The 25,561-nt window shown below is 49.7% G+C and overlaps 8 protein-coding genes across 8 annotated transcripts; 4 read left to right on the top strand and 4 right to left on the bottom strand.

The window, feature by feature from the left end:
* Positions 1 to 1,661: 1,661 nt before the first annotated feature.
* On the top strand, positions 1,662 to 3,238 carry MRS44_018850 (uncharacterized protein; the record flags this gene model as incomplete). The annotated part of the gene is made up of 3 exons (XM_065615354.1): positions 1,662 to 2,046; positions 2,106 to 2,511; positions 2,602 to 3,238. The coding sequence occupies 3 exons, from the start codon at positions 1,662 to 1,664 to the stop codon at positions 3,236 to 3,238; spliced, it is 1,428 nt and encodes a 475-aa protein (XP_065471426.1).
* A 113-nt stretch (positions 3,239 to 3,351) lies between these two features.
* MRS44_018849 (uncharacterized protein) lies at positions 3,352 to 5,568 on the bottom strand (the record flags this gene model as incomplete). The annotated part of the gene is made up of 6 exons (XM_065615353.1): positions 3,352 to 3,511; positions 3,570 to 3,674; positions 3,868 to 4,520; positions 4,577 to 5,050; positions 5,101 to 5,385; positions 5,449 to 5,568. The coding sequence occupies 6 exons, from the start codon at positions 5,566 to 5,568 to the stop codon at positions 3,352 to 3,354; spliced, it is 1,797 nt and encodes a 598-aa protein (XP_065471425.1).
* Positions 5,569 to 6,378: 810 nt separating this feature from the next.
* Positions 6,379 to 8,351, top strand: MRS44_018848 (uncharacterized protein; the record flags this gene model as incomplete). The annotated part of the gene is made up of 2 exons (XM_065615352.1): positions 6,379 to 6,624; positions 6,675 to 8,351. 2 exons carry the CDS (start codon positions 6,379 to 6,381, stop codon positions 8,349 to 8,351), a joined length of 1,923 nt encoding a protein of 640 aa, XP_065471424.1.
* Positions 8,352 to 8,359: 8 nt separating this feature from the next.
* MRS44_018847 (uncharacterized protein) lies at positions 8,360 to 10,853 on the bottom strand (the record flags this gene model as incomplete). The annotated part of the gene is made up of 2 exons (XM_065615351.1): positions 8,360 to 9,769; positions 9,825 to 10,853. 2 exons carry the CDS (start codon positions 10,851 to 10,853, stop codon positions 8,360 to 8,362), a joined length of 2,439 nt encoding a protein of 812 aa, XP_065471423.1.
* Positions 10,854 to 11,243: 390 nt separating this feature from the next.
* Positions 11,244 to 15,051, top strand: MRS44_018846 (uncharacterized protein; the record flags this gene model as incomplete). The annotated part of the gene is made up of 5 exons (XM_065615350.1): positions 11,244 to 11,380; positions 11,440 to 11,699; positions 11,752 to 12,092; positions 12,152 to 12,883; positions 13,117 to 15,051. 5 exons carry the CDS (start codon positions 11,244 to 11,246, stop codon positions 15,049 to 15,051), a joined length of 3,405 nt encoding a protein of 1,134 aa, XP_065471422.1.
* Positions 15,052 to 18,541: 3,490 nt separating this feature from the next.
* Positions 18,542 to 19,452, bottom strand: MRS44_018845 (uncharacterized protein; the record flags this gene model as incomplete). The annotated part of the gene is made up of 2 exons (XM_065615349.1): positions 18,542 to 18,909; positions 18,963 to 19,452. 2 exons carry the CDS (start codon positions 19,450 to 19,452, stop codon positions 18,542 to 18,544), a joined length of 858 nt encoding a protein of 285 aa, XP_065471421.1.
* Positions 19,453 to 20,447: 995 nt separating this feature from the next.
* On the bottom strand, positions 20,448 to 20,851 carry MRS44_018844 (uncharacterized protein; the record flags this gene model as incomplete). The annotated part of the gene is made up of 2 exons (XM_065615348.1): positions 20,448 to 20,763; positions 20,841 to 20,851. 2 exons carry the CDS (start codon positions 20,849 to 20,851, stop codon positions 20,448 to 20,450), a joined length of 327 nt encoding a protein of 108 aa, XP_065471420.1.
* Positions 20,852 to 23,507: 2,656 nt separating this feature from the next.
* MRS44_018843 (uncharacterized protein) lies at positions 23,508 to 25,162 on the top strand (the record flags this gene model as incomplete). The annotated part of the gene is made up of 2 exons (XM_065615347.1): positions 23,508 to 24,038; positions 24,113 to 25,162. The coding sequence occupies 2 exons, from the start codon at positions 23,508 to 23,510 to the stop codon at positions 25,160 to 25,162; spliced, it is 1,581 nt and encodes a 526-aa protein (XP_065471419.1).
* Positions 25,163 to 25,561: the final 399 nt, after the last annotated feature.

The following is a 25,561-nucleotide window of genomic DNA, read 5'->3' as shown; positions in this document are numbered from 1 at the left end:
GTGTGACTGTCAGTTTGAGAGAGGAAGCAAGTCGTTTTATACCAGCAGTGTGTGTGAGCTCCCACAGAGCGGTTCCACTAAATGCCGGATTTATAAGCTCAAGCTCACACATGCCTGGAACCGGAAGCCTCGAAGCGCATGAAGTGTCTGTGTAATGTCTATGACCCGTAAATTATGGGGGTGGATAACTCAAATCCCACTGCCATGGCGTGTTCTCATCAACAGCCACTGGTGTGGGGCGCATGGGGCGGTGACGCTCTGCTCTTGACGCAATCCTGAGAAAATGCAACGACACGATGGAGCTGTCGGTGTTAGATAAGTGGGTATGGAAATCTTGGAGCACGTCGTTCTGAGGCACTACTAGATTGAACGGAGAAGCTGAGGTCTGCACTCTGCAGACACGATTGTGTTCAGGCTCCCATGGTTGAGAACTTGAGACAGCTGGCCGTACCTTTGCCCACAATTTATCACAGTTGGCGCTCTGCCACAGCTCAGTCAAAGTTGAACAAATTAACGACGAAACAGAGTGATTAAGTCGTACTAGAAAGACATCATCTAATTGCCGAATTTACATTACTGCGAGATACTTTTCAGTATAAGAGGGTTCGAAACCGGCCGCCTGCTCAATATTTACAAGGTGAAAAACAACATGGACCTTCGGCTCTTGCATGCTTCTATGCCTGGATTAGACTAACTTAGTTTTGCCTTAGCTTGCACCGAATATCCTATCCTCATTAAGTAAACAATCCAAAAACTCTACCTGCGACTAGCATTTTGCACTAAGCCATGGCACTGCTTTATAAGCCCAGTTGATTGTTTCCCTAAAACGGTAAGAAGCTATTAATAAAGCGACGGTGCCCAAGATCTACGTAGTAGCTGCGTCGCGGGCTGCGACAGACCTGTCACATGCAAAGATATGTTTGATCTGCCATTAGATCCTCCACCCCTACAATACCTTGAAAGGTAAGTTGTGAAGTACCCACAGTGGAATGTCGAGGAGATACTGCAGCAGAAGTTCGAATCCTCTACCATAACCTCGTAGACAGTCGTTGGATCCAGGACATGTACTATAGGAAGCCTTTACACCATAATTAAGAGAAGGGCTTTGCATAGCCGGCACCAGAGAGTAAGACTTGAAAAGTTTCGAGTACGAATAGTGACAGCTAAAGAGCCTTGCTGGAGAACAGCTCTGACATAAGGTACCTACTAGCTTCGCAGGGAGGAGGATCCGAAACCGTCGGGTGGTGGCATAGCGTTTACGCTAAGGCCACAAAAGGGAAACAATCTGAATCTTGGCACGCCGGTGTTGAAGTGTCTTATCTCTTATCTCCGGGGCTAACTAAATATCCCAGCAAGGATCTTCTGAATTTCTCTGCAACTTACCTCCTTCAATTGTTTCCCTAATTCGGACGACAACCAGCCGAACATACCGCCACCCATCCCATCGCCATTTTTATGCCGATATTTGGCACCATATACATTCTCCATACGGACAGGAGCACGCTTGCAGCCCCACCTGGGCAGATACCCGTGGTTTAGCTTCCATCTGAGTGATACTGGCACCTTGGCAAACTTACTTCTTGCCGGCAAACAGCCTTGCAACGGTGTGCCCGGGTAGATTCTGTCCCCGTCCAAAGGTACCGGTACATTCCAACGGAACGATGCTCAAGGGGCCACGAGCGGCTAAGGGGTTTGTCTTTGTCACCGCCGACGCCCATGGTCAGACGGCTGCTGGAGATCGTAAGCTCATACGGAGTCACGTCATGCGGGGGAAGAATACCCGTACACGAGCTCTTCCTGGTCGAGTGAAGGGCCGTTCCCCGGCTACCGCTGTGGGAATACAACGGCCGCAGCATGCTGCAGGAGACAGTGATTCTTCTGAAGAGTCCCACGGAGCTCGGACACGAAGTGAGCTGCTCGACTCTGACGAGGATGCTCTGGCCCGCATCAGACATGCAGAAATGGTCCCCGGTGCTGCCGACATGTTCACTTTCATCAAGTTCCCTGAAGACATCGATAGTAGTTCGCGCAGCTTGCTATGCGCATGTACGTCTCTCCCCTCCGACCATGAGCACGCCCTGCCCCTGACGCCTTCTGTCCTCCAGATTTTTCGTACATGAAAGATGAAATGTACCCGATCGTGAGGTACTCTCGCCCTGACACTCCCAAGACATACTGGTTTCACTGGGCCCATCTCGACTTGGCCTACCTGCACTCCATCCTTTACATGACGTCTTTTTCTTTGGATAGTTTGAGGGGGCAGAAGAGTAAGAGGACGGAGTTTCACGCCTACAGGATGATTCACGAGCTTAACAAGCAACTATCTGATCCGAACACTGCACTGACCGACTCGACAACCATTGTCGTCATGGCCTTGGCCTTGATCGCCGAGTCCTTTGGAGACGTAGAGTCCGCCCACATGCACGTGATGGGTCTCAAGAAAATCGTCGACCTGCGTGGTGGCATAGAATCGTTTGCAAGTCACCCTCTGCTTCAATCCAAACTTCACCGGTAAGTCGCTAGTTCTCTCTTATACTCAGCTTCTCAGGCTCCGGCCAATCGCTGACCTGCCAACGCCGGAAGAACTGGTCTAGTCCACAGCATCTGCACCGGCGCGAATCTAGCCTTTCACCAAGATGCTGTGTCGTTCGACTCAGCTTTCGACAGTTCATCTGAACTTGCCCGGCTCAAGCCATCGGATGCGTCCTGCTTCTCCCGCTCGCGCTCTGTGGTACGGACTTTAGAAAGGAGGCTCTATGCCATCTTGAAGGATGTCCAGGACCTCTCACAGCTTATCAACGATAGCCACGATTCCGGTCACAAGATACGGGAGATGTCTCTCGAGGATCTCATAACATACATTCAATCCCGGCTGCTCATGCTCGAATTTGAGGACAACGACATTTTCCCCGAGCTTCTCCGGTTATCACTCCTCGCTTTCTTGACAACTATCTTCTGGGGTTTTCCTGGTGTCAAATTCGAGTACCCGCGTCTGGCCAACCAACTCCGACAAGCTTGCATGGCCTTTACGCCCAGCACCGCTGGAGAGAGCTATCTCTTCGCCTGGGCCTTGATGGTGGGGGCAACGTCTGTGTTCCGAGGCCCTGATCAGACCTGGCTTCTGCAAAGACTGCGCCCTCTGATCCGGGACAGTCTAGGGAGGACGTGGTTCGAAGTAAAGAATAATTTGAGGCAAGTCATGTGGATCGATAGCATTCATGACGGCCCGGGGGGATAGAGGTCTTCAACCAATGTCTTGGGGAAACAGGGGACAGAAGTATTGTTCCGGTATAGTAATGGACGAGATCTATCTAGCACTCTGTTGACCTCTATGCCTACCCCTAGGCTTGATCATGGGTACTCTGCACTGACGCCCTTGTCGAGGTACAGATGTCCTTGCATGACCGAAGCCAAAGGTCTAGTCGTTGATTCTGTGACGGAGACGAGAAGTAGACTAGGCACCGATTTGCCACCGCAAAAGCGATCATGTACGGTAGAAATAAGGTTTATGCTGTATGAAACTATGATACGGCCGAAAAGCTAGGTTTTAGCTTTCCACTCTGACTCACCTTGATCTTCCTATTGTGACATCCCGCAGAAACTGGCCGGCGTACTCCACACAGCTCTGCCAGGCTGAGAATACAATATGGCGGAAAGCAAATGAGAAGATAACGCTGTATAGTCATTGCTATGCAACACTAGAATTCAGGTATCCCAGTAATCCCCTCTACTTTAAAATTGACGGCTTAGTTTTACCATGATATTTGTTCTCGATGGAGATGATCAGATATGAGTTCTGTCAGCTTCCCACGCAGATGGCTATTCAGACCGACAGGAACATGATGCTGAAAATGTTGCCGAGCAAACCAAAGGTAGCCATACTTGGTCATGCATGCGAAGATATCGCCGATGTGGTCGTTTTCTATAGACTTAGCTTTGTGGAATGCGTATTCGGGTGTGAACATGACGTCGCCTTGTTGAAGTCGTGGGTTCGATGAGTTAAGGATGTTTAGAAGGTTGGTCGAGACAATTGACCGGAATGCCAATGCCATTACGTGAACACCACCCACTGAAGCGTTGATGTATCTTCGTTCCATCTCTTGAAGCACTTGCTCTAAGTCTGGAAATTTTTTACTCGTCCAAGTCTGATCGTCTGCACCAGCTTGCCTTGAATCCATCACGTATTCCATCACACGATTGATGATAAGGATAAAGCCCATTTCCGTCGGCCCATCACGAGGTTTGATCGGTCTGGTAGAGCCCGGAAAGATATCGACGTCGTTGAAGTTTTGTGGTTGCTTGGTATCGAAGGTGCGCGGGAATGCCATCTGGTCCATGCCGGTGAAGCTGGCGTCTTGAAGAAGTATCTGCCACCATATCCGCCTTCGCATCTCGGTTTCAAAGGGAGTTAGATTGAAATGCTCGCCGTCTCGATGATATCCCATGTTGGTCGCGATACGTAGGACAGTCCCACTAAAGATCCAGGCTGTCTGTCTGTCGCAATGCTCTTGGAGCGACATCTATGGATGCCTAGTCAGTATTGACAAGACTATCCAAGTACGGGTTAAGACGTTACCTGAAAGAGGACTAGGGCCTGCAAAACTACCATATCGTGGTTGTTGAATAAGTCAAATTGAAGTAGAGAATGTCTTGTATGCGCAACCAGCTCTTGAAGCAAGGTCCCACGAGACGTGCCAAGTAGTTCGCGACATTCCAGCTCATCCAGAGACACGGTAGCCATAACCGATACAGCGAAAAGGAGGCATCGATAGTTCTGGGGGATGTTATCGAGATTAGTTGCAGCCTCTGTCACATATGGCTGAAGTGTAGGGATATGAACGATTTTAGTCAAGGGATTGACGCGCTCCAAATAGATTTGCCATAGCCTGAATGCCTGTACAGGATCGTGTTGACGGCTCCTCAAAGGATAGGGTGAACTGGCGTGCGGCAGGAGAAACAGCGTGTTGTCTTCATTTGACGAAATTTCATGATGCAGGGCTTGCGACCCTCTGGAATCCTCGCCATCCGTAAGATGCCTCATGGCTTTGAGCTACCAGGAACCATCAGAGAAAATCTTTTTCGATAATCTACGCCACTTACCGCATTATCATACGATAGATTGTTATTGAAGAGGCCAGTGTGGTTCTTGATCTGTGCAATGTGATCCATCGAAAGCTCCCCAAACGATTCCGGCGCTATCGGCAGTATCGAACTTGATGTTGGTAGATACTGGGTTGGGCGCATATCTAATTCGGACGGCGATGCGTTGACAACCAATTTTGTGAGAAGTGCTTCAGAACGGCCGAGGCGTTCTACAAGACCACTGCTTTCTTTCAGACGCTTTCGAGGTGGTGCTGGGATGGAGGGCGTACACTTTGCACCGGCCTACGATCATGTAAGAATTCCAGAGGAATACACAAGAAAGGCTATATCCCGATGAGAACGCACCTTGAGGCATCTGGTACATGGGATATTGTGGTCGCATCTGACTTTGCGACGACGACACTGAGCACAAGCCAACTTGGAAAACTTCCCAGTCACTTTGGGCCCCTCGGCAACTGACGACATGGCTTTGGCCTATTGGGTAGTGATGACCCAAGACAGGTAAGACTCAGGTAATATAATGCCTGCCGGTGAAGAACACAGCTCTTCTCGATCCGAGGACATGTAATGCTTGCTGCTGTAAACTTATTTTACAAGCACGTGTGAGATATTGTGTTTGGAAATTCTCCATTTTACTTGGATGCACCTGGGGGTCTCATACGTTCACAGCCGGCTTTACCTCAGGCACTCAGACCCACTCACTAAGCGAACAGACGCGCGGATCACGTGGTTCTTGTGAGAGGGCCTGAGACCAAAACTTGGCAGTTGGGTGGGATGATGCTTCGCTCCCATACAATTTTGCGGTAATCATGATGTTTCGCTGGGTCGACCCCCAACCCTACCAATTACACCACGTCATAAAGGCCTCAATTCAACACAAATCAATAAGATAAATATATTAGGAGGACCCCACAAGCCCCAAATATCCATTGATCGGATTTTTTTTTCCCTCGCGAGGCGTTGTTGTTGAGTGGTGGCCGTCTAGGGCAGTCGCCTCGCCAAATCTCCAGCATCACCAAGCGACCACGACCCGTTGGTACCTCAATTTCCTTGCGAGGACGACTCCCACTAGACATGTGATCACGAGATCCAGATCATCCTTCTGGTAAGCTTCATTCCAATGTCCCCCCATCCGCGTTGGTTTGATTGACACCAATGCTGACTGAAAGACTAGAAGTCAGCCGACAACGAGCGCATGCGTTTCATTCCTCCTTCCAACCTTGTTCGAGTCGACATTCACGTATTGATGGTGCTGGAAATCTTGTGTATTGCAGGATGTTGGAAACTGCTGCCAAACACATGGATGACGTGCAGTTGAGTTCCAAAATTGAGTGCATCGTGGGATTCAGACCCCGCGCGGGTCAGGTCCAGGCAATTCGCAGGCTTGTAGTCGAAAAGGATGACTTGATTTTGATTGCACCCACTGGATGGGGCAAGAGCGTTGTCTTTCAGGCTGTGCCAGCACTGACTGGAGGGATCTGCATCATGATCATGCCGTTGATGCTTCTGCAAGAAGACCAGGTCAGTGACATGCCATCTGCCACAGGAAGCTGCTCATATCATTTATGTAGGCTGCCGCAATATCTCGCATTACAGGCTGCAAGCCATGCATCCTGAATGCAGGCACAAACTCAAAAACGTTGCTTGACAGTATCAAGAGAGGCGACTATACTCACGTCCTCGTCGGTCCTGAGATTGTACTGTCTGCAAGATTCAAAGCCATACTCAACGATCCAACCTTTCGAAGCAAGCTTGTACTTGTAGCCATAGATGAGGCACATGTTGTGTGGGAATGGGGTGAGTCATTCAGGAAGCATTACAGCCAGCTGGTTGTGCTGAGGAGCCTCATTCCTGGCACTGTGCCGTGGTTAGCATGCTCTGCAACTCTGGATCCTCAAACCTTGGCCAAGGTGCGTGAGTTGTGTGGATTTGACGCAAACGTCTACATCCAGCGTAGCTCTGTTGATCGCCCTGATATTTTTATTTCGTTGAAGCAGGTAGAGCATCCTCCTGCCACTTTCAAAGATCTTGAGTTCCTGATCAAGCCGGTAGAGCAGGCTGTGAAGGATGCAGTTGTAGAGTATAGCTCGAACCAGGCTCGTGCTGCTCTTGCTCTTGGTGACATTCAGGGTGCAGCACGGTTGATCTCTCTCGGTATCAGGGAGCCGTCGAACGGTCAGCTCGGCCACGGATTCAACAGCAGGCAGTGCTGCATGAAGATCTGCAAAACTGTGGTGTATTTTGACTCCATTGCAGAGCTGGAGGCGGCAGGAGCTCTGTTGACGGCAGCTTTGATGAGGGCCGGTTGTTCCAAGACGGCAGCAAGGAATGCAATCCAGGCATATCACTCAGAGCTTGCAGACTTTGATAAGACCTCAATCTCGCAGGAATTTGTGAAGCCTGACTGTCAAAGAGCCCAAGATAGCTCAAGACACCGCATTATCTTGGCTACAGATGCCATGGGTATGGGCATCAATAATCCTGACATCAGACTTGTCGTTCAGTGGAAGCAACCAGCCACACTCTGCTCCCTATGGCAGCGGGCCGGTCGAGCTGCTAGAGGGGCTGACATCAGAGGGGAGTTTATCTGGTTCGTGGAGCCGTGGTGCACTGCAGCATCATCCATACCCAGAAATGAAGTTCAAGGGCCTCTGCAGCCGAATACGCCGAAGAGCCGGCTCTCTCAAGAGCTGCTGGGCGTAATCAATAATCAGAGCTGTATTCGAAAGAGCATCCTCACCTTCTTCGGTGAAGATGCAACCTCATATTTGCACCCGGTCGGGGCATCGTCATGCTGCTCTCTCTGTCGAGGTGACAAGACAGTCTCCCAGGGTACAGTGACCTTTCAGCAGCCGAAGATTCTGATGTCGCAGAAACATATTGTCGATGCTGTGAGAGTTGCTCTTCTGAAGTGGAGGAAAGAGACTGCTAGGACCTTGTTATCCTCAACGGACTCAAGGGAGAAGGAAGACTGGATCATGCCAATGCCAGCGGTACGCCAACTATCACAAGCAGCATCTTCGGTAGACTCTGTCGACACTCTAGGGTTGCTGGTTTGTTCCCGTTGGTCGGAGTGGGAGGTGCACGCAGTTTCAGTTGTAGAATTGATGAAGAAAACGTGTTCTGAAGCTGTCGCTGCGAAGAACGCAAGATATCCACCAAGGCGTCGTCGTCTGGCTGAGATTGATGGCAACAACCAGGAATGGATGAACAGACAGCAGAAGAGGATGAAAGTCTTCAGATCGTAGAATACGCGTCACGGATCCCCATACCCATCAAAGAACTGATCGGCTTCATCGAATGCTTCTTCCTCGGCGTCAAAGTCGTCTGCCGTGACAGTCTGCGTAGCCATGCACTCCTTCTGGTTGAATTTGCCCAGTGCTGGACCAGCCAACCTCGGAGCTGCAGCATCAAACAAATCTATAGCTTCATGATTGACTGGCCTGCGCTGCGTGCCAGAAATGGAGCCACTGTCTGTTAGTGCTTCTGCCATGATGATGATGTCACGAGCAACACTCTTGTCTGGATGTTTGCCGTTGTGGCCCATGTCCAGGAAAGACTCCATATTCTCTGCCAGAGACCTGAAAAACTCGGTGTTCAGGGCACAGTTCTCTATGAGATATTTGACGGTGATGGCCGAACCACGGCGGTCCTTAAATATCGTTTTCAACGTGCCGTTGTGGAACTCAACCAGTCTATCGGTCTCATACCAGCTGTCATCTGCGCCAACCGTGTTCACAAGACTATTTGCCATTATGGCTCTCTGAAGCTCTGGCGACGCAGCTTCCGTGGTGGTCAGACGCAAGAAATAGAGCATTTCATATGCGTACTTGTGCTGGCCGGATCCATGAAAATAGACTGCACTTCGTCGGATGGAACGCAGAAGCAAACCAAGGTCAGCATGCTTGATAGCATGTTTCATAGTCAGGTAGTTCTGAGACTGCTGGAGGAAGAGTATGTGATTCCTGACCTCTAGATTTTTAGTGTATCGCGCGTCGAAGATGTAAGACTCGACAATTTTATCCACGAGCTCGTTAATTTGTACTGTATCATAGCTTCTGAGGATATTCCTGATATCTGACTCCGTACGGCCAAGGTCAAGCGCTGCAAGGGTTGACCACATGATGGCACAGATTCTGGCTTGAAAACTGTGGATGACGAGCTGCTCCAGCGAGTAAAAGTCCGCTTTCTTCTTCTGTATGCCCTTGCGGATCCAGAGATTTGCGGCATAATAGAGTGTTGCTTTGCTGCCGTCACCTGCTGCACCGAAGTGCACTCGGCTCAACATGTAGAGGTAGTTCATTCTCAAATGAAAGAGAGCTGGCACCGGTAGTGCCCATCGCAAGCCGTCGACGGCCCGGGCAGATCTGGATCGACGCGACTTGACTGTTCTGATTCGTTGAGTCGTCTTCTGGTCGCCATAAATGAGGAAAAGCCGCTCCTGGAATACGTCTTCTGGCAGCTTGTATTGCTCTTCGAAGATGTTCGCTAGAACATTCAGGTTGCCCACGTTTGTGCTCTCGTCGTGTGGAATAGGCCCTAGAGAGGCATGACTCGTCTTCTGTCTTGCTAGGATATCAATCGCTGGCATTGAAGGAGGATTCGACATGGCAATGCAATCCGGAAATGCACTTTTTATAGCGTCATAGATAAGATATCGGGAAGCCTATGACTTTATGGTATCAGCCACTTGAACAGAATACAGGCAACTGGATTCTTACCTCCAATTCCATGGCATCTCTCTCATTTCCCGGTGCGCAGATGATATCCGTCAGTCTCAGCTTTATCGACTGGTTCAGCATGCTCTGCTTCAGTCCACCTTCTGGCATTTCGATGCCAGAAATAAGCTGACCAGTAGTTACTGATCGAAACGAGTCTTCATTGTCAACTCGCTGCTCCTTGACATGTTCCATCTGCTCGAAGTTGTCGTATGCAGTGACGACTGTTGGCTGCTGTCCTCTCGAGGTCACTTCTCCGGCGGCTACATCTGACTGTCTCTTTACGGCGCGCAAAACCGTCTGGTAAGAGCTGCAGAGCCCAAGCCGGCACAGAGCTTCCAGTTGTCTTCTTTTGACACCTTTGGAGTGTAGATATAGACCCATTTGTAACTGGAAACCTGATGCCTCTTTCAGATGCATTGAGCGGCACATCACTGCCAGTATAGTGATGAGACATCCTTGTTGTGGGCTATACTGCTCTTCATTGCCAGCCGAATTGACATGCCATGGCAACATTGCGGGACGGAGAATGCTCATGAGTAACGGACAACTATCATCTGCAGCCTTGATGACTTTGCCCATGTTCAGTCGTGTGAAGGCGCCGGCTTCTGCTTGCTGTGTTGCTCGAAAGGGTGGCATCTCGCATAGCTTCTTCACCTCCCGCCGCAAGTTGACACGCCCGACATCAAGGTGAGAGATGAGGCGATAGCGGGCACATACCTGGCTATCGTCCGCCGAGTCATTGTCTCCCATATATATCTTCAAGACCGCCGGATCCTCATATGCCGCCTTAGAAAATGCAGCTCTTCTCTTGCCACTGGCTGCGCCTTTAGCTGTCGACAGTGCTTTGACAAAATCGCCAATGCTGAAGTATAGGTCATCTCGCATATATTTGATAGCCAGCTCCAGCTTTTCGTCATTGCTACGTGCAGACTGTCGGGCAGATGTATTGGGTTCGACGAAGGCAGGCGGACTGCTCATCGCCGGGAGGGAGGAAAGAGGTGACGTGGGCGGCTCTATGTCGATATCCATGTCGATATCCATGTCAAGAACTACCATCTGGTACCCCTCACCCGGTCATACCCCTCACTCGGTCAGCAAAAAAAATATTCCCCCATACAAAATGCGATTTTTCATTTGAACAGTTCTTGAACAAAAGCGAAGCTATCAGCATGGAAAAATGTCTATTCTATTGAAAATTGCATGGAATTTAACATTTCAACGTTGCTTCCCCAGTGACGCATGCGGTATAGCCGTATGGCACTAATATAAACTGTCTTGAAACGCCTCCCTCATCACCCTCCCTCCGCCAGGTCTCATCGGATTTTTCTCTACACCAGCCTCCCAAAACGACGCTCAAAATGCCCCAGACGCCTTATACAGAGGATAATGTTATTGAAGCCATGCTGGATGTCACAGATAATGGACTCTCGCAGCATGAGGCCGCCCAGAAGCATGGCATGCCCCAGACCACCCTCTCTGCACCGACCGCCTAAACCTGAAGTCACCCATCCTGCCCAGCTGTCACCCATCTGCCCAGTCCCAAGTCCCAAGACCAGGTTGGTAACCTGGATACTCCGGCAACTCCGGAGGCCCTGGGCTATGCTCCGTCCCACAGTCAAGTCCGTGCCACCGTCGCTGCCCTCCTACGACAACAAGGCAGGGAACGGCCTATCGGTGTACATTGGCTAGCCAGGTTCATGAAACGGCATCCGTCCATAAAGACGAAGATCGGAAAACGCCAGGAGGCGTCGAGATTCAATTGTTTTACCCCGACCGCCGTCAATTGGTACTTTGATATCCGGGAGAAGGAATATGGCTGGATCAAACCCGAGAACACTGTCAACGTTGACGAGGGCGGTATCATGGCCGGATTTGGTGAGCATCAGTCGTTCTGGCCATTGAATGAGCTAATCCATTGGGAACATAGGCTTGGATTCCTTGGTTATTGGCAGTAGCGACCCCAGGAGGAAGACCTTCCTCAAGGGCTCTCAGTCCCGCACTTGGACTAGCTTTATCGAAGCCGCGACTGCGACTGGCCGTCTTCTGAAACCGGGGATTATATTCAAAGGCAAAGAGCTTCAGCAACAGTGGTTTATCGATGAGCTCAGGGAGGTGGCCGACTGGTATTACATCACGTCCGACAACGGCTGGACAGACAACCACATCGCAGTCGAGTGGCTCAGAGAGGTCTATCTTCCCCAAACGCAACCGGAAGATGAGTCTGATGCGAGGCTTATCATACTGGATGGCCATCGAAGCCATGTATCTGTGCGTATCTGCCTGTTCCGAACTTTCTGGACCAAAAATGTCGCTGACTCCCAATCCAGGATGAGTGGATGGCTACGTGCTTTTTGAACAACGTGTATTGCTGTTACCTACCAGCTCACTGCTCCCACGGCCTACAGCCACTCGACAATGGCCCATTCAATGCATCCAAGGCTGCCTATCGCAAAGAACTCCAAAAGCTGACAAGCCTGACCGACTCTGCGCCGGTGGATAAGGTCAACTTCATCAGGGCCTATGCCAAAGCCAGGGAGGTGGGTATGACGAAGAAGAACATCCTCTCGGGCTGGCGAGTGACTGGAAACTGGCCGGTTTCACGACGGAAAGCACTCATACATCCAGAGATTCAGCCAGACAAGAAGGAAACTACACCTGCATCAGATGGCCCGAGCGACGGGCAACGCGACTCTGATAACACGCCAAAGACCAGCCGTCATATCAGGGATCTGGGGAAGAACAAGAGCCCCTCAACGAGAAGGCGCTATTCTGTGATATCGAAGGGTTTCGAAGCACAAGAGTCAAAGATCGCCTCGCTGAGCACAAGAGTAGCCAGTTTAGAGGAGGAAGTCAGGCGGTTGAGCAGAGGCAAGAAGAGAAGAGCGATACCGAATCCCAACAGGAAGTTCATGACACTAGCCGAGGCTCTAGTGGCTGGTGAGACTATTTCCAAGTCAAACGAAGCAATTGAAGAGGCAGAATCTGTTGAGGAGGTGATCGAGGTGGGAGGGGTGGAAGAGGATGAGGGCTCAGATTCGGAGGCGGAAGAATTACCAGTTGTACGGACCCGCGCAGGCCGCGCAGTTAAAAGACCAAGAGGATATTAAAATACATTCAATTCTGATCTTGATCCTAAACATGAATTTATTTTTGCTATTTTTGTCAGGTTCTTGCCAGCATGATGAAAAATCGCATTTTGTATGGAGGAATATTTTTTTGGCTGACCGGGTGAGGGGTATGACCGGGTGAGGGGTACTAGATGGTATACGGCGGAAAGACCCAACCACGACAGGGGAGGAAGAGAAGCATCGGGCAGATGCTTTCTCACAAAACGGGCGAGACGACAATTGCAGACTTCCAGTTCCGCAACAGCTTAAAGAAGCAGTTCGACAAAGATGTGTTTCAACGGAAGCTCGTGAGGTGGATCGTGCAGACCAATCAATCGTTCAGAGTGGCCGAGAACGAGACTTTTCGCAATATGCTTGACTATCTCAACCCAATAATCAGCGCGACCAACGCTCACCTTTCTCACAATGCAATCCGACGCCGGGTTATAGAGGAATACCACTTCTTCCGTCTCCATATCATCAAGACCCTGCACCAAAGTCCCAGCGCCATCCACATCGCGTTTGATGGATGGACTTCCCGCAACCGACATCCGTTATTTGGCATCGTCGCATTTTTCCTCGATCGGAATTTCCGGCCACAAAAGATTGTGCTCGGACTACCCAATCTCACAGATCGCCATACAGGTGAGAACATTGCTGAGAGTGTCCAGAACATTCTCGAGACTTTCGAGCTCCGCCGGGATAAGATTGGTTACTTCACCCTTGACAATGCTTCCAATAATGACGCAGCAATGGAACGCCTAGCGCATGGCTTCCAGTGGGCCTGCCCAATGGCGCGGAGAATTCGCTGCTTTGGTCATGTCGTCCATTTGGTAGCTAGGACGATGCTTCTTGGGAAAGACGATACGAGCAGCGTAATTGAGGATGAGATCGATACCGAAGCGCACGACGCATGGCTGAAGCGCGGCCCAGTCGGAAAGCTTCACAACCTAATGGTCTGGATAAACCGCTCCAACAGAGTCACCGAGATGCTTCGGGAAGCTCAGAGACAGGACAGAGAGAAGTGCTGGCCTGGTTTACTCGACGTCATCGTCGACAACAATACCCGATGGCTCTCCCAATTCTACATGATGAGCCGTGCGATCAAGCTACGCCCTTACATTGAAGCCGTCATTTCGGATGTGCGCTACGAAGTGTCGAAGCCGAGGAGAAAGGGAGCCAGGCAGAAACTTTTACCACGGTGCCTCGAAGACGATGCTTTGCTTACAGAAGAAGATTGGCAGACTATTGGACTCTATCAGGATCTTCTGCGCCATTTCGAGACCTGTGTCAAGAAGCTCGAAGGTGATGGGAAACAGCGGATCCGAACCGGCGGAAAAGAAGCCGCGTATGGTTTAATGCAAGACATTTGCCCTGCATATGAGTGGCTGATGGGCCATTTGGAGGAAGCAAAGCTCTATGCAGATCAAACACCAGAACCTGCTCATTTTAGGACGAACATCAACCTCGCGTGGGTCAAGCTGAACAAATATTACAGCACCATTGACCAGTCTCCTGCTTACTATGCTGCTACGGTTCTTCACCCAGCGATCCGATGGGATTTCCTTTATCGTGCCTATCGACAGAGGCCAGATTGGATTGAGAAATCTCAAGAGCTCATCAGCGGCCTATGGCAGGAATACAAGCAGTTTCCTGTTCAATTCGAACGGGAAGACCCTGACGACCTGAGACCAATGAAGAAAGCAAAGAAAGTAGAAGTCGACTCCTTCTCTTCCTATTTGGATAGCTTCAAGTCTACAGGCACAGCACAGCCAGCACCGTGCGAGGATAAAATGGACGATGAGCTCGATAGATGGTTACGCCTCGCCGACCCTGTTGAAAAGGACTGCGATCCGTTTTTATACTGGTTCAACAAGAGGTTTGAATATCCGCGTTTAACGCGGATGGCTATAGACGTACTCTCTGTGCCTCCAATGGCTGCTGAGCGCGAGAGAGTGTTTTCTTCCTGTGGGAATATGGTGTCAGCGAAACGCTGCCGGTTACAAGCAGAAACGATCGCAATTACGCAAACAGTGAAATCCTGGTTGAGAGCGGGCTTGCTGGAGGATTATGACGGATTGTTGAAGGATCTGGCGGCGGAAGAGCCGGACCAAACATGATGTTTTGCAGTGTTATAGGACATACAGTACGGTCCACCGGGAAATTCCGTTCATTGAGGTGTTTCAATCATTATCATTTCATTCATTGCCCCTCAATGATCATTGTCATTATAGTCTTGCTTAATCAGCAATCATTTCATTTCATTATCCTTGTCACAATGATTGATAATGATAGACGCGCCACTCTGACTCCAGCTCTGCTTGGGGTAACACACTTAGCCGTACAGTTTCCATTGTATGAACAATTCAAGATGTGCTTGACTGGATCAGGGCTTGGGAATTGGCATGAGGACCAGGGATGGCTCCAGATCCTAGGGATACTAACGGCTAGCTCGGCGAGCAAAGCGTGTGCGACTATAGTCACATATCCACACGAAGTTGTTCGAACAAGATTACAAACGCAACAGAAAGTATACTCTTTTGCACCAGTAGAACAGGTAAGGTCAAGCATGGACGGAGGCCCATCCGTGTATGGGAGTGGTTCGCGGAGAGGAAGGGGCTGCAATGTAGGGACATCAAGGGAGAAGTTTCCCCGTCTAAGCAGGGGTATTATCAGAACGATCGAAACAATTTTGCGGGAAGAAGGCTGGCGTGCCTTGTACTCTGGTATGGGCACTAGCATAATCGGAGCGATACCAGCCTCTGCTACGACAATGCTGGTGTATGAGATAGTGGTGCGACTGATGAAGAAGTCGAGGACGCAAGGGAAAAGAAAGCTCGAACTGCAGGACACAACAGAAAATTGTTGCCTATAATCCGTAGGTATGTAGGTATGTATGTATGTTTTCCGTCCGGACGGCTGCAAGGCTGCTAGAGTCCCCTAGAGGGACACAGGACGTGCTGAGCTAGTAGAGTTGCGCAAAAAAACCTATCCTCCTCTATCTAGCATGGCGTAGGCTCGTGGCGCGGTGTAGTCAAGGTGTCAGAAGTAGCCAAGGATGATATAAGCCCAATGTTCCTGTACCTAGGTATGGGGCCCCCTCACTTTTGTGCTATGGTACAGCAGTGTAAATTCCAACACAAGGGGCTTCCCGTTAGCGGGAAATAATCTCCTCTAGTCTAGAATTTGTTGCATAGATAGACTTGGTTAACCTTTCCCATGCTAAGGCTGAAAGGCCATGTCTTCTCGGATCGCTAGTGGCTACGACCAAAGCTACATAGCCTCGGGGAAATCCCCAAAGGAGTCAACTCTCCTAACCCTTTCTCTCTGTTGTAGCTGTTAGTGCGCAGATAGGCGATAGCTGCTGCTGCAAGCGGTTGTGGCCTGTAAACATTCTTCACACTAGCATAGCATTAACAGTGCATACCAAGGAAAACTCTTACAGGAGAAGCGTTTAATTAGTGTCTATAATCCGAAAATAGCCCAGGCCATGTACAGGGTACGTTGCCGAGAGAGAACCCCAGGTACGTACCGTGTCGGGAAGTTTTCCGTCCGAAATTCGCTATAGCTCCAGCACGTTCACAGACGTCTTGGCATTCTAATACCAGTCATCTCCAGCGACGATTGTACGGCGTGTATTTTACAGCATTCATCAGCCCTTTTGAGGTTTGCCCTTCGAGTAGTTGGCCCCCCTTCCAGGCTATACTATCTTAGCTGCTTTCCTCCAATGCGATCTTTGTACCCAAGCGCTTGGTTAGAACTCTTGGCTCTACAGTCACAATCGCAACTTCTTCTAGCTTTCTACCTTTTCGGCCATCATGCTGCATGTATGTACTTTAAAGTATCTCAAAGTAACTTGCCGTAGAAGAGCATCCTCTTGGTAATAGCAAGGCTGTATGGAGGAATCCACGAAAGCCTAACTGTGTACTCTCTGCGGGACTAAGATTAGCTCGGTAATATCTTGGAACCCTAGAGATGCGAAGAGTTGCTGAGTTTGTCGCCTGCATGGTAATCCCAAATCGTAGCTCAGTAGTGATATAGTTGATCTTCTTGGGCTCGGGATAAGCAGAGGCGAACATACTAAAATCTCCGTAGCGCATTGCGAGATGAAACATATCAATCACGGGACTAATGGAGATTAAAGGAGATTTTGGAGAAATATACGCGAGCCTCAAGGAGGAAATAACCTTGCTGCCACAAACTTACGTGATCACTTGTCAACATGACTGTGGCACGCGTCAGGGATATCACGTGCTGACACACGTGATACCGGTTAGGTTGCCCCTGAGATAGGGGCAGCTCGATCTTGTCCTCCTTTTTGATCTTTGCGCTACGTCTTGTATCTGGATCCGACCTATTACTACAGCCAAGGTCGGCCTACTCCTTTAATAGAGCTTCTTACACTAGATATCAATACGAGATCCTCACATTTGCCGGGCTTCTCGATAGACTTCAAGGATATGCCCTCGTTCGGTTGAGGGGAAACAGCGTAGTGGTGGTAGTAGCGAGCTGGCACTTATCCTAGTGATCTGACCGATAGATGCGCAGCACAAAATGTGTAGTCGCAGGTCCAGGGATAGGTCTGGAAAGCGTGTAAAAGTGTTTAGGCTAAACGGTTCGACGCCGTAAGAGGGGTCTCGTACCTACAATCTCCCCGTAGTGCGCGACTTCGTCTGGTTATTGCTCGATCCTAAATTGCCCAAGGTTCTGAGTCTATTCTATGAACTTGATGGCTTTTGTGGCTGCCTTACGCTCGTTCAATATTGCCTGGAGGTTGTTCTATCCTGGGAAATGGCCTAGCTGCTGGAATCGAAGGTCCCCGGTGTTTTCTACATCGACGTAAGACGTGTTCTACAATCTGTCGGCCCTCTCCGCAGCCGCACCTTGGATTTGTCATGGCCGGCACTCTTCTGTTGAAGAGAAACTCCCTCAGTCCGATCCTTTCTGTCCATAGCTGAACAAGCAGGGAGCTTTGCCTCTTGCTGAGCTGATCATGTAGTTGCAGGACCTTTCCTGTGGGTTTCGGTGTGTGCCGGAAGGATATTCTGACCTTGGTTTCAGCTTGCCACTGACTTTCCCAGCTTTTGTTCGCTGTCTTATCCCGTCGAATGTGTTAAGCCTCCCTCGCGGTCACTCACAGGGATTCAAACCAATGAAAACTATCCCCTCAGGCTATACCTTTATTAGAAGTGATCTTCGCCGAAACCTCAAGCCGACTTGAAAAAAAAAAAAAATGAATCGGAAGGTAGGACAGAGGTCCTCGGAAACATATCGGTCAAACTTCAAAACATCACCCCGTTTCGTAAAAGGCCAGAACAGTAACAAGAGACGACGACTAGCACATAGAAATCGATTCTACGCATAATCAAGTCGGGTTATTCTGGGCATTCGGAGGCAGCTAGCTCATCTATTTATTGATATTTCGACATTAATTAACAAAACCTGGACAGGAGCCTCTCACTGCCACACGGGATTGGGCAGGTATTTGAGTTTAGTCGGGTACCGGACTTGGATCGTGCCTTTGGAATGATGTGGAAGGGTCCTGTGTATCTCGGTCCAAGAACAGCCATCTTGTCTCATCCTGCGCATCAGTGAAACGTCTGTGAGAGGCTATTCCTCGAATCGAGCAAGAAACGTGCTAGCCTCGGAGGGGACCGGTCTTACCTGTGATGGTGTTGGACTCTCAATGCCGCATACAGACGTTCGACGCCCTCTCGGTAATTGTGTGGTATATCTTGTCGATCGTCTTTGGCGAGAGCTCCGAGCACTGGCGGGGGTACTGCGAACCGAGGTGTGAGGAGGTCGAGATACCCTGCAACGCTTGCGACCATGCTGTTCTTCATCATCGGAATCGTCTCTAGAGCCGTGTCCCTGAAATTTTGGAGGCGAAGGACAATAGTCCTCGTAATGCACACGTTCTAGAACATCGAGGCCATCCTCACTGCCAGAGCCTTTAGTGTCTATGTCACTGCCCTCATCTTGCACGGTTTCATGTGTATGCGAGGACGGCAACTCCTGAGACAGGGAAGACACTCGGGCTCCAAATGGCGATCCGGGTTCGGCCTCCAAGGCCTCGGACTCAGCATCTCTCGAGATTCATGGCCAGGTGGAAGCTCCGAGCCGGGCCGAGGCGACTCGGCGTCGCCGGGGTCGAGATATGAAAGCAGCTCTTTGGCGCATGCGGCAGCAGTTGCCGCCGCATAGTAATGCCAGTGATCGTTCTTGTGAGAGTCTGCGTAGTCGGAAATCCCGCGAATAACAATGCAAGAGGATTCAGTCATCATCCCCACAGCCTCCATCTTGAAACAGAGGACGCCGCCAACCTCACGAATGATCGCACTCCTTCTTGTTGTATTCTTGACGACGCTACCCCCCGAGGCAATTAGCCCGTAGTTTATTTCGGGACCATCAAAGCCGCGTGTTGGTCTTTCAACGCATTTTGAGCGATCGCATTGGTCGCACGAGGACACGTTGGATTCGTGAGAGTACCCTGCTTCAAACAAGATGTCCGTCTCGTTCATCGTGTAGAAAACCCACAGTTACATGGTCCAGAACCACATGGGAACGACCGTCCTTTACGCACTGCTGAGTTCAACACAGCTTTTTATGGAAAATTTCCGAACGGTTGTCCTGCCTTTGGAGACCAACATGACAGCCCCGCCACGCCACGCAAGAGCCCAAATCTACCAGAAGATCGACCCTCGCTCGATGCCCGGATTGTCTCAACTTCTCAAGCATCAAGGAAACAACTGTTGACGATGAGCAATAATACAGCTGGAGGGCCGAATTAGACGTCAAGGGATGGATCATCAACGGACAAGAATGGAACGAAGATCCATTCCATGGAATAGTCGTACGACAAAGAAATGGCCTCTGACCCTTATTCGAGCCAGCTGGACAACTTCAACCGTGAAGGTGTTTGCAGAACAGCTGTGCAGGGCGAGCAATGTCTACAGATTGGTGGATGTAACCATCGGCGGTCTATGGAAGATGTGGCAAGTACAACCGCAAAACGGGGGAAAAGTTCAAGACCAGAGAGTACGAACTAACTTTGTCGTTGGCAAATACATGCACTCGAATATCGAAGAGGTTTTCATGCTAGTCATCTTCGGTGCAGCTGGTCCTCCCAGAAATCTCAGCATGTCTAGATAGATATGGCTATTATTGGGAGTCACAAGAATGAAATAGACATCAATTCACCAACTTCATTGAATCGTTCATCTTAGAACCTCTCCTAAGACCAGTCGCAATACTAATGTTCATCACGGATATACCTTGCATCGTCCTCAAGTTACTATTGCCTGTATATTTACAAGTTTCAAGATTCACCCTTGTCGCATTTTGTCAATAAGGCAGTAGCGGAGTGCACACTCTGAGGAGAGCGTCCGGCCAAGCTATTTGGTACTGCAATATATATCGTTAATATGCTGTCCCTTGAGGCCGAAGTCAACTCACATCTTACAGGAGTCCGATGGTAACATCTCCTTTGACTCTAGCATAGATTTCAACCTAATCATCACATTAACCCAATTGTTACATCGCCCTTAACTCGCGCATAGATCTCTACCTCGACTTCAAGATCCAGCTCAATTTTGATCTTCAGGCTGCTATCCTTCTCGCCCTCTTTCGCTGGTCGATCCTTGATCCGCGATTCACGAATTGGGCCAATTCTTCTACCAGGGTTTGTGCCCCGGACCACGCCGTTCTCAGTGGCCTTTTCTACCACGGCTGGATTCTGCATCGCAAGTTTCGTAGGTTTGCGTCCGCCTGTTGGGTTGGGGGGATTCGGTAAGCGGTAGGTCACCTCCGGACTCCTCGGCGCTGTTCTCTTGCTGTTCTCTGCACATGTCATTAGTCTCGCGAAGGCAAGGTCGCGAGTTGGAGACCAAGAGTTGAGATGGAGACCTACGTTTGGGGCATGATGGATCAATGTTGGTAAGATTCAGAATCGATAGAGCAATACGTATAGTAACTAGGAAGATAGATCGAAAGTTGTCGTATCTTATATGCATTGAAACAGAAGCAGGCTACGCCTTGAGTGAAATGCGGTACCAGGGACCCTATAACACGACACCGGACCTGCCCTTCGTGGGGGACATAATACCTGAGTCTCGTTTGGCTGGGCCCTCACCACAGCGAGTCTCGTGTTTTCTGTCCCCGAGAGGGCTGCCTCCGTAACCTGTATATAGGGAATAGGCTTGCGACGTGACCTACGCATGACACCAAACTGCGCCCATAACCTGTATTTAGGAAATATGCTGTGATGTGACCTACATATGACACCGAAACTGCGCCAACAGGCTTGCGATGTGACCTACGGATGACACCAAAACTCCCCCCATAACCTGTATTTGAAAAGTAGACATGCACTGTGCTGTAGGGAATGGGCATAACGCGTCATAAGATCGTAATGTGGATGAAATACGTTTCAGTGATGCGATCCTACGTAACGGTGGTTTTTTTTTTGTTTTTTCAACGAACTTCCATTTCAACCCTCCCCGGTCATATCAAATAGTAAATTCTGTGAGATAATTTTAAATTCAAGCCCTCATCAAGGAATCATGGTTCTGGGGCTTCTAACTGCTATAGCGGCTTGTCCTGCGATCGTTGGTACCACTGAAGCGATCCGCCAAGGCCAAAGAAAGAATGCCAGGGAACAACACAGAGGCGTGAAATCGAATCTCATCGTTTCTTGCCACAGTGCCTCACCCGCGGGCAAGGAGGTCGATGGATGTGCCATAGTGTTGCGCAACAACAAGGTACGCATTCCGCGAAGAGACCCGGCAACGCAACAAACCTGTCCCCTTGATCGCTAATGCAGTTGATAACCAGCTATACGTCGCGGTGACCAAGACTGAGGGTCAACTCAACTGTTCAGGGCATTTATTTGCAGGTTACTTCCTCCCCTACCCTGACCAAGACTGGGGTCGCAAGGGGGAAGGGCTGGTGTCTACAATCTACGATGAGCCTCCACAGCTAAATTGGATATACGTGGACCAAGAAACTTATGAGGTGAAGTACGGCTTGCGAGCAGAGTCGGAACACCACCTTGTTGGGCCATGGGATTGCACTCGGATCGATAAGAGAATTACCTTGGAGGGCTGGGAGGGTTTCATGGCCGTGGAAGAAGATGAGGGGTCGTGGGCGCTCTATTTTGACCGAGACGACAATGGCTTGCGGGGCAAAAGATCCAAGGAAAGGATTTTAGAAGTTGAGCTGACAAGGAAAGAGAGGAGAAAGGGTAAAGATGAACAGGGTTAAGCAGTCGCGGGGCCGGCAGGACCAGATTGGAGGCGGGCGTCCTCGTCGGCTGGAGAAGTATTGGAAGTAGAAGAGGTACCTCGATAGTGTGTCAGTTGTGTGTGAAGGTACTTGGGGGCTCGATGACCCAGTCATATAAGTCTTCGACTGTATAGCCGTCAAGCTCATATTCCTATGCCACATGAAGGAAGAAGAGGTATCGCTACTTCAAACGAGGCGATTCCGGTCTTGTGGAAGTAGCGAGTAAATAGATTAATACGGTGATATAAATGATGAAGGGCCCGTAAAGTCCCAATGTACTGTACTATAAGAATAGATAACAGGCCATATAAAGACACTTAGCTTTGGAAGGGTGTCGAATATGGTCGTTACTATAATGGACAACGTTAAACCACCTCCGCGGATCGTCGAAGACACCACACCTGATTACGCGGTCTTATGGAAGTTTGGAGAAAGGCTTATTGTATGCCGGTACCTAACTGACTCTAAGGCATTGCGATAGTCGTTCTCTAAACGAAACCAAACAACTTGCGGCCAATCGCTAAGGCGAGCGCTATGAGCTTCAGAGCTAAAGTGGTGAAAATAGCACCACTGGAATCGCCAGACCCACTGTTCAGCGCATTATGCACCTGAGCCGCTTGACGGAAAACGACTGGGGCAATGGAAGTAGACGCAGTTGCACAGGCGACAGCGCAGAGAGCGTTGGGTGTAACGCCTAAATACGCGTTATATTACTGTTTAACTGATCCTAAGTAGAGCCTTGCATCACAATGGATAGGTGTCCTCATAGGTAACACATGTTGTCACTAGGAGGCCTCTCAATGTCAATCGTTTAGGCCATTTCATCCTTTTGCCTACCTCACAATCCACACTGGTATGGCATTAGCGGGGCGGATGATAGGTTGCGCTCTGGGTTTCCTACTGCAAAGCCAAGCATGGTAGAAATGTCTCTGAGATGATCTTTGTATCTAGCTGCCTTCGGCCAAATATGATCCTGTAGGGAGTACTGCAAGTTTTCTCTATCTTCCTTCATTGCTCTTTCAGGGAATTCTTGCCATAATTTGAGCATTGTCGTTTGCTGTTTCTGGTTCCGGGCCGCTAAATGTTGCCTGACATTATTAACGGAGCAAACAGATTTGCCAGTGCAGCGGGAGATACCGCTATTGTCGTTATGTAAGTTAGCCTCGGAGAGGTTGTAGCAGCTGAATCTACAGGTAACGTACATGATAAGCATGCGTCGCATCCAAGCGTGCGTCGCACTTTTCCCTCTTACATCTAACTTTTTACTTCATCAATCAAATCTCAACCACCAAGCATGTCGGAATCAAATACCGAGGCAAAAACCCTTCAAGCCCTTCAAGCCCTTCAAAATGACCCAAAACTAAGTATCCGACGCGCTGCAAGCATCTATGAGGTCAATGAGCATAGGCTACGTCGCCGGCAGAATGGGATTCAATCTCGACGCGATTATATCACGCCATCGCGTCGACTATCTGATCTAGAGGAACAGATCATTGTTCAGTTCATTCTCGACCTGGATTCGCGAGGATTTCCCCCGCGATTGCGTGGTGTGGAAGAAATGGCCAATCGACTGCTCGCCGACCGCGGCGCGTCACCTGTCGGCAAGCGCTGGGCTTCTAACTTCGTCAGGCGACACCCAAAGCTCAAGACGCGTTTTCTTCGTAAATACGACTATCAGAGGGCCAAATGCGAAGATCCGACCATTATTCGCGATTGGTTCAGGCTCGTGGAGAACATAATCGCCAAATATGGTATCAACCTAGCTGATATCTACAACTTTGATGAGACTGGCTTTATGATGGGCCTCATTGCAAGCGGAATGGTTGTCACAGGCGCAGAAAGGCGTGGAAAGGCGAAATCGGTCCAGCCTGGAAATCGGGAAGGGTTACAGTCATCCAGGCGATCAATGCGGAAGGGTGGGCAATCCAGCCGTTCATTGTGGTTGCGGGCCAATATCACCTCGCCAGCTGGTACCAAGAAAGCAACCTCCCGGGCGACTGGGCTATTGCGACGACTCAAAATGGCTGGACCGATAACGAGACAGGTCTTGAGTGGTTAAAGCACTTCGATCGGCACACAAAGGCCCGATCAACCGGTGGCTATCGTCTTCTGATCCTCGATGGGCATGAAAGCCACCACTCGACCGACTTTGAGAAATATTGCAAAGAGAACAACATCATTACGCTTTGTATGCCGCCTCATTCGTTTCATCTACTTCAGCCCCTTGATTTCGGGTGCTTTGGACCGCTCAAGAAGGCCTACGGTCAAGAAATTGAGCATCTGATCAGATGCGCTATAACGCACGTTCCGAAGACTGAGTTCTTTCCGGCCTTTTACGCCGCCCACGAAGCCGCTATGACAAAAAGCAACATCCAGGGCGGTTTTAGAGGAGCTGGGCTTGTTCCTTTGGACCCAGAAAATGTCATATCAAAGCTTGATGTGCAGCTACGGACTCCAACGCCGGTTGAGGAGGAGGTCAGCCTCCCTGACCCGTGGGTCTCAAAGACGCCAAAGACCGTGCTTGAGGCCAGCTCGCAGTCTGAATACCTCAAAAGACGAGTTAGAAGGCATCAGAGCAGCTCTCCGGCATCTATTATTGAGGCGCTCGAGTCATTTTCTAAAGGAACAAAGGCAATAATGCATCAGATAGCATTATTAAAGTCTGAAAACCAGATCCTTCAACGGGCAAATGAGACTCTCAGTAAACGGCGGAGAGCAAAAAAAACCCGCCTACGGAAAGGAGGGAAGATGACTCTAGATGAGGGAAGGGATGCAATTGATCAGAAGGACATTGATGCGCAGGTAGTGGCTGAATCATCGAGAAGTGGTAGTCGAGGCGGGTCGGCACGACCGAAGGAAAGCCGTTGTGGAATATGCGGTAAGACCGGTCATAACAGACGAACATGTCAGGTTGTCATTGAGACATCTAGAGAAGAGTATAGCAATTAATTTTAATTGATTAAATGCTATCCCATCAACTGTCATAAACCTCCAACGCGGTCACGACAGGGGGGTCGACCCAATTAAAATGGCGCAAATAAAAGGTACATCTCCTCCCCACCTAAATTAGCCTATGGTAGAAGTCCCAACAATCCTTCGAGTTACAAATCGCTACATCGCACTTGTCGCATCCCTTCCATGATTGCCGCGGCCGCCTTGGCCTCCTTCTGTTGCCGCTCACACCTGCTAAGGGCTTTCTTTTTTGGCTTTTTGACCTAACCTCCCCAACCCGAAGGCCCTGACAAGGAATGCAGTCTGATTTTTTCCCTCTTGAGACGTAATTGTGCTGTTGAACAGGCGTAAATTCGTCCCCAGCTCGAAACCTTTGCCGCGACTGACTGTCATGGT

Source organism: Fusarium solani (genome assembly GCF_023522795.1).
Source record: "Fusarium solani strain SB1 chromosome Unknown bctg00000017, whole genome shotgun sequence".
NCBI classification, from domain to species: Eukaryota; Fungi; Ascomycota; class Sordariomycetes; order Hypocreales; family Nectriaceae; genus Fusarium; species Fusarium solani.
The sequence above is the reverse complement of the archived record's forward strand: the minus strand, read 5'-3'. Positions and strand labels throughout refer to the sequence as shown.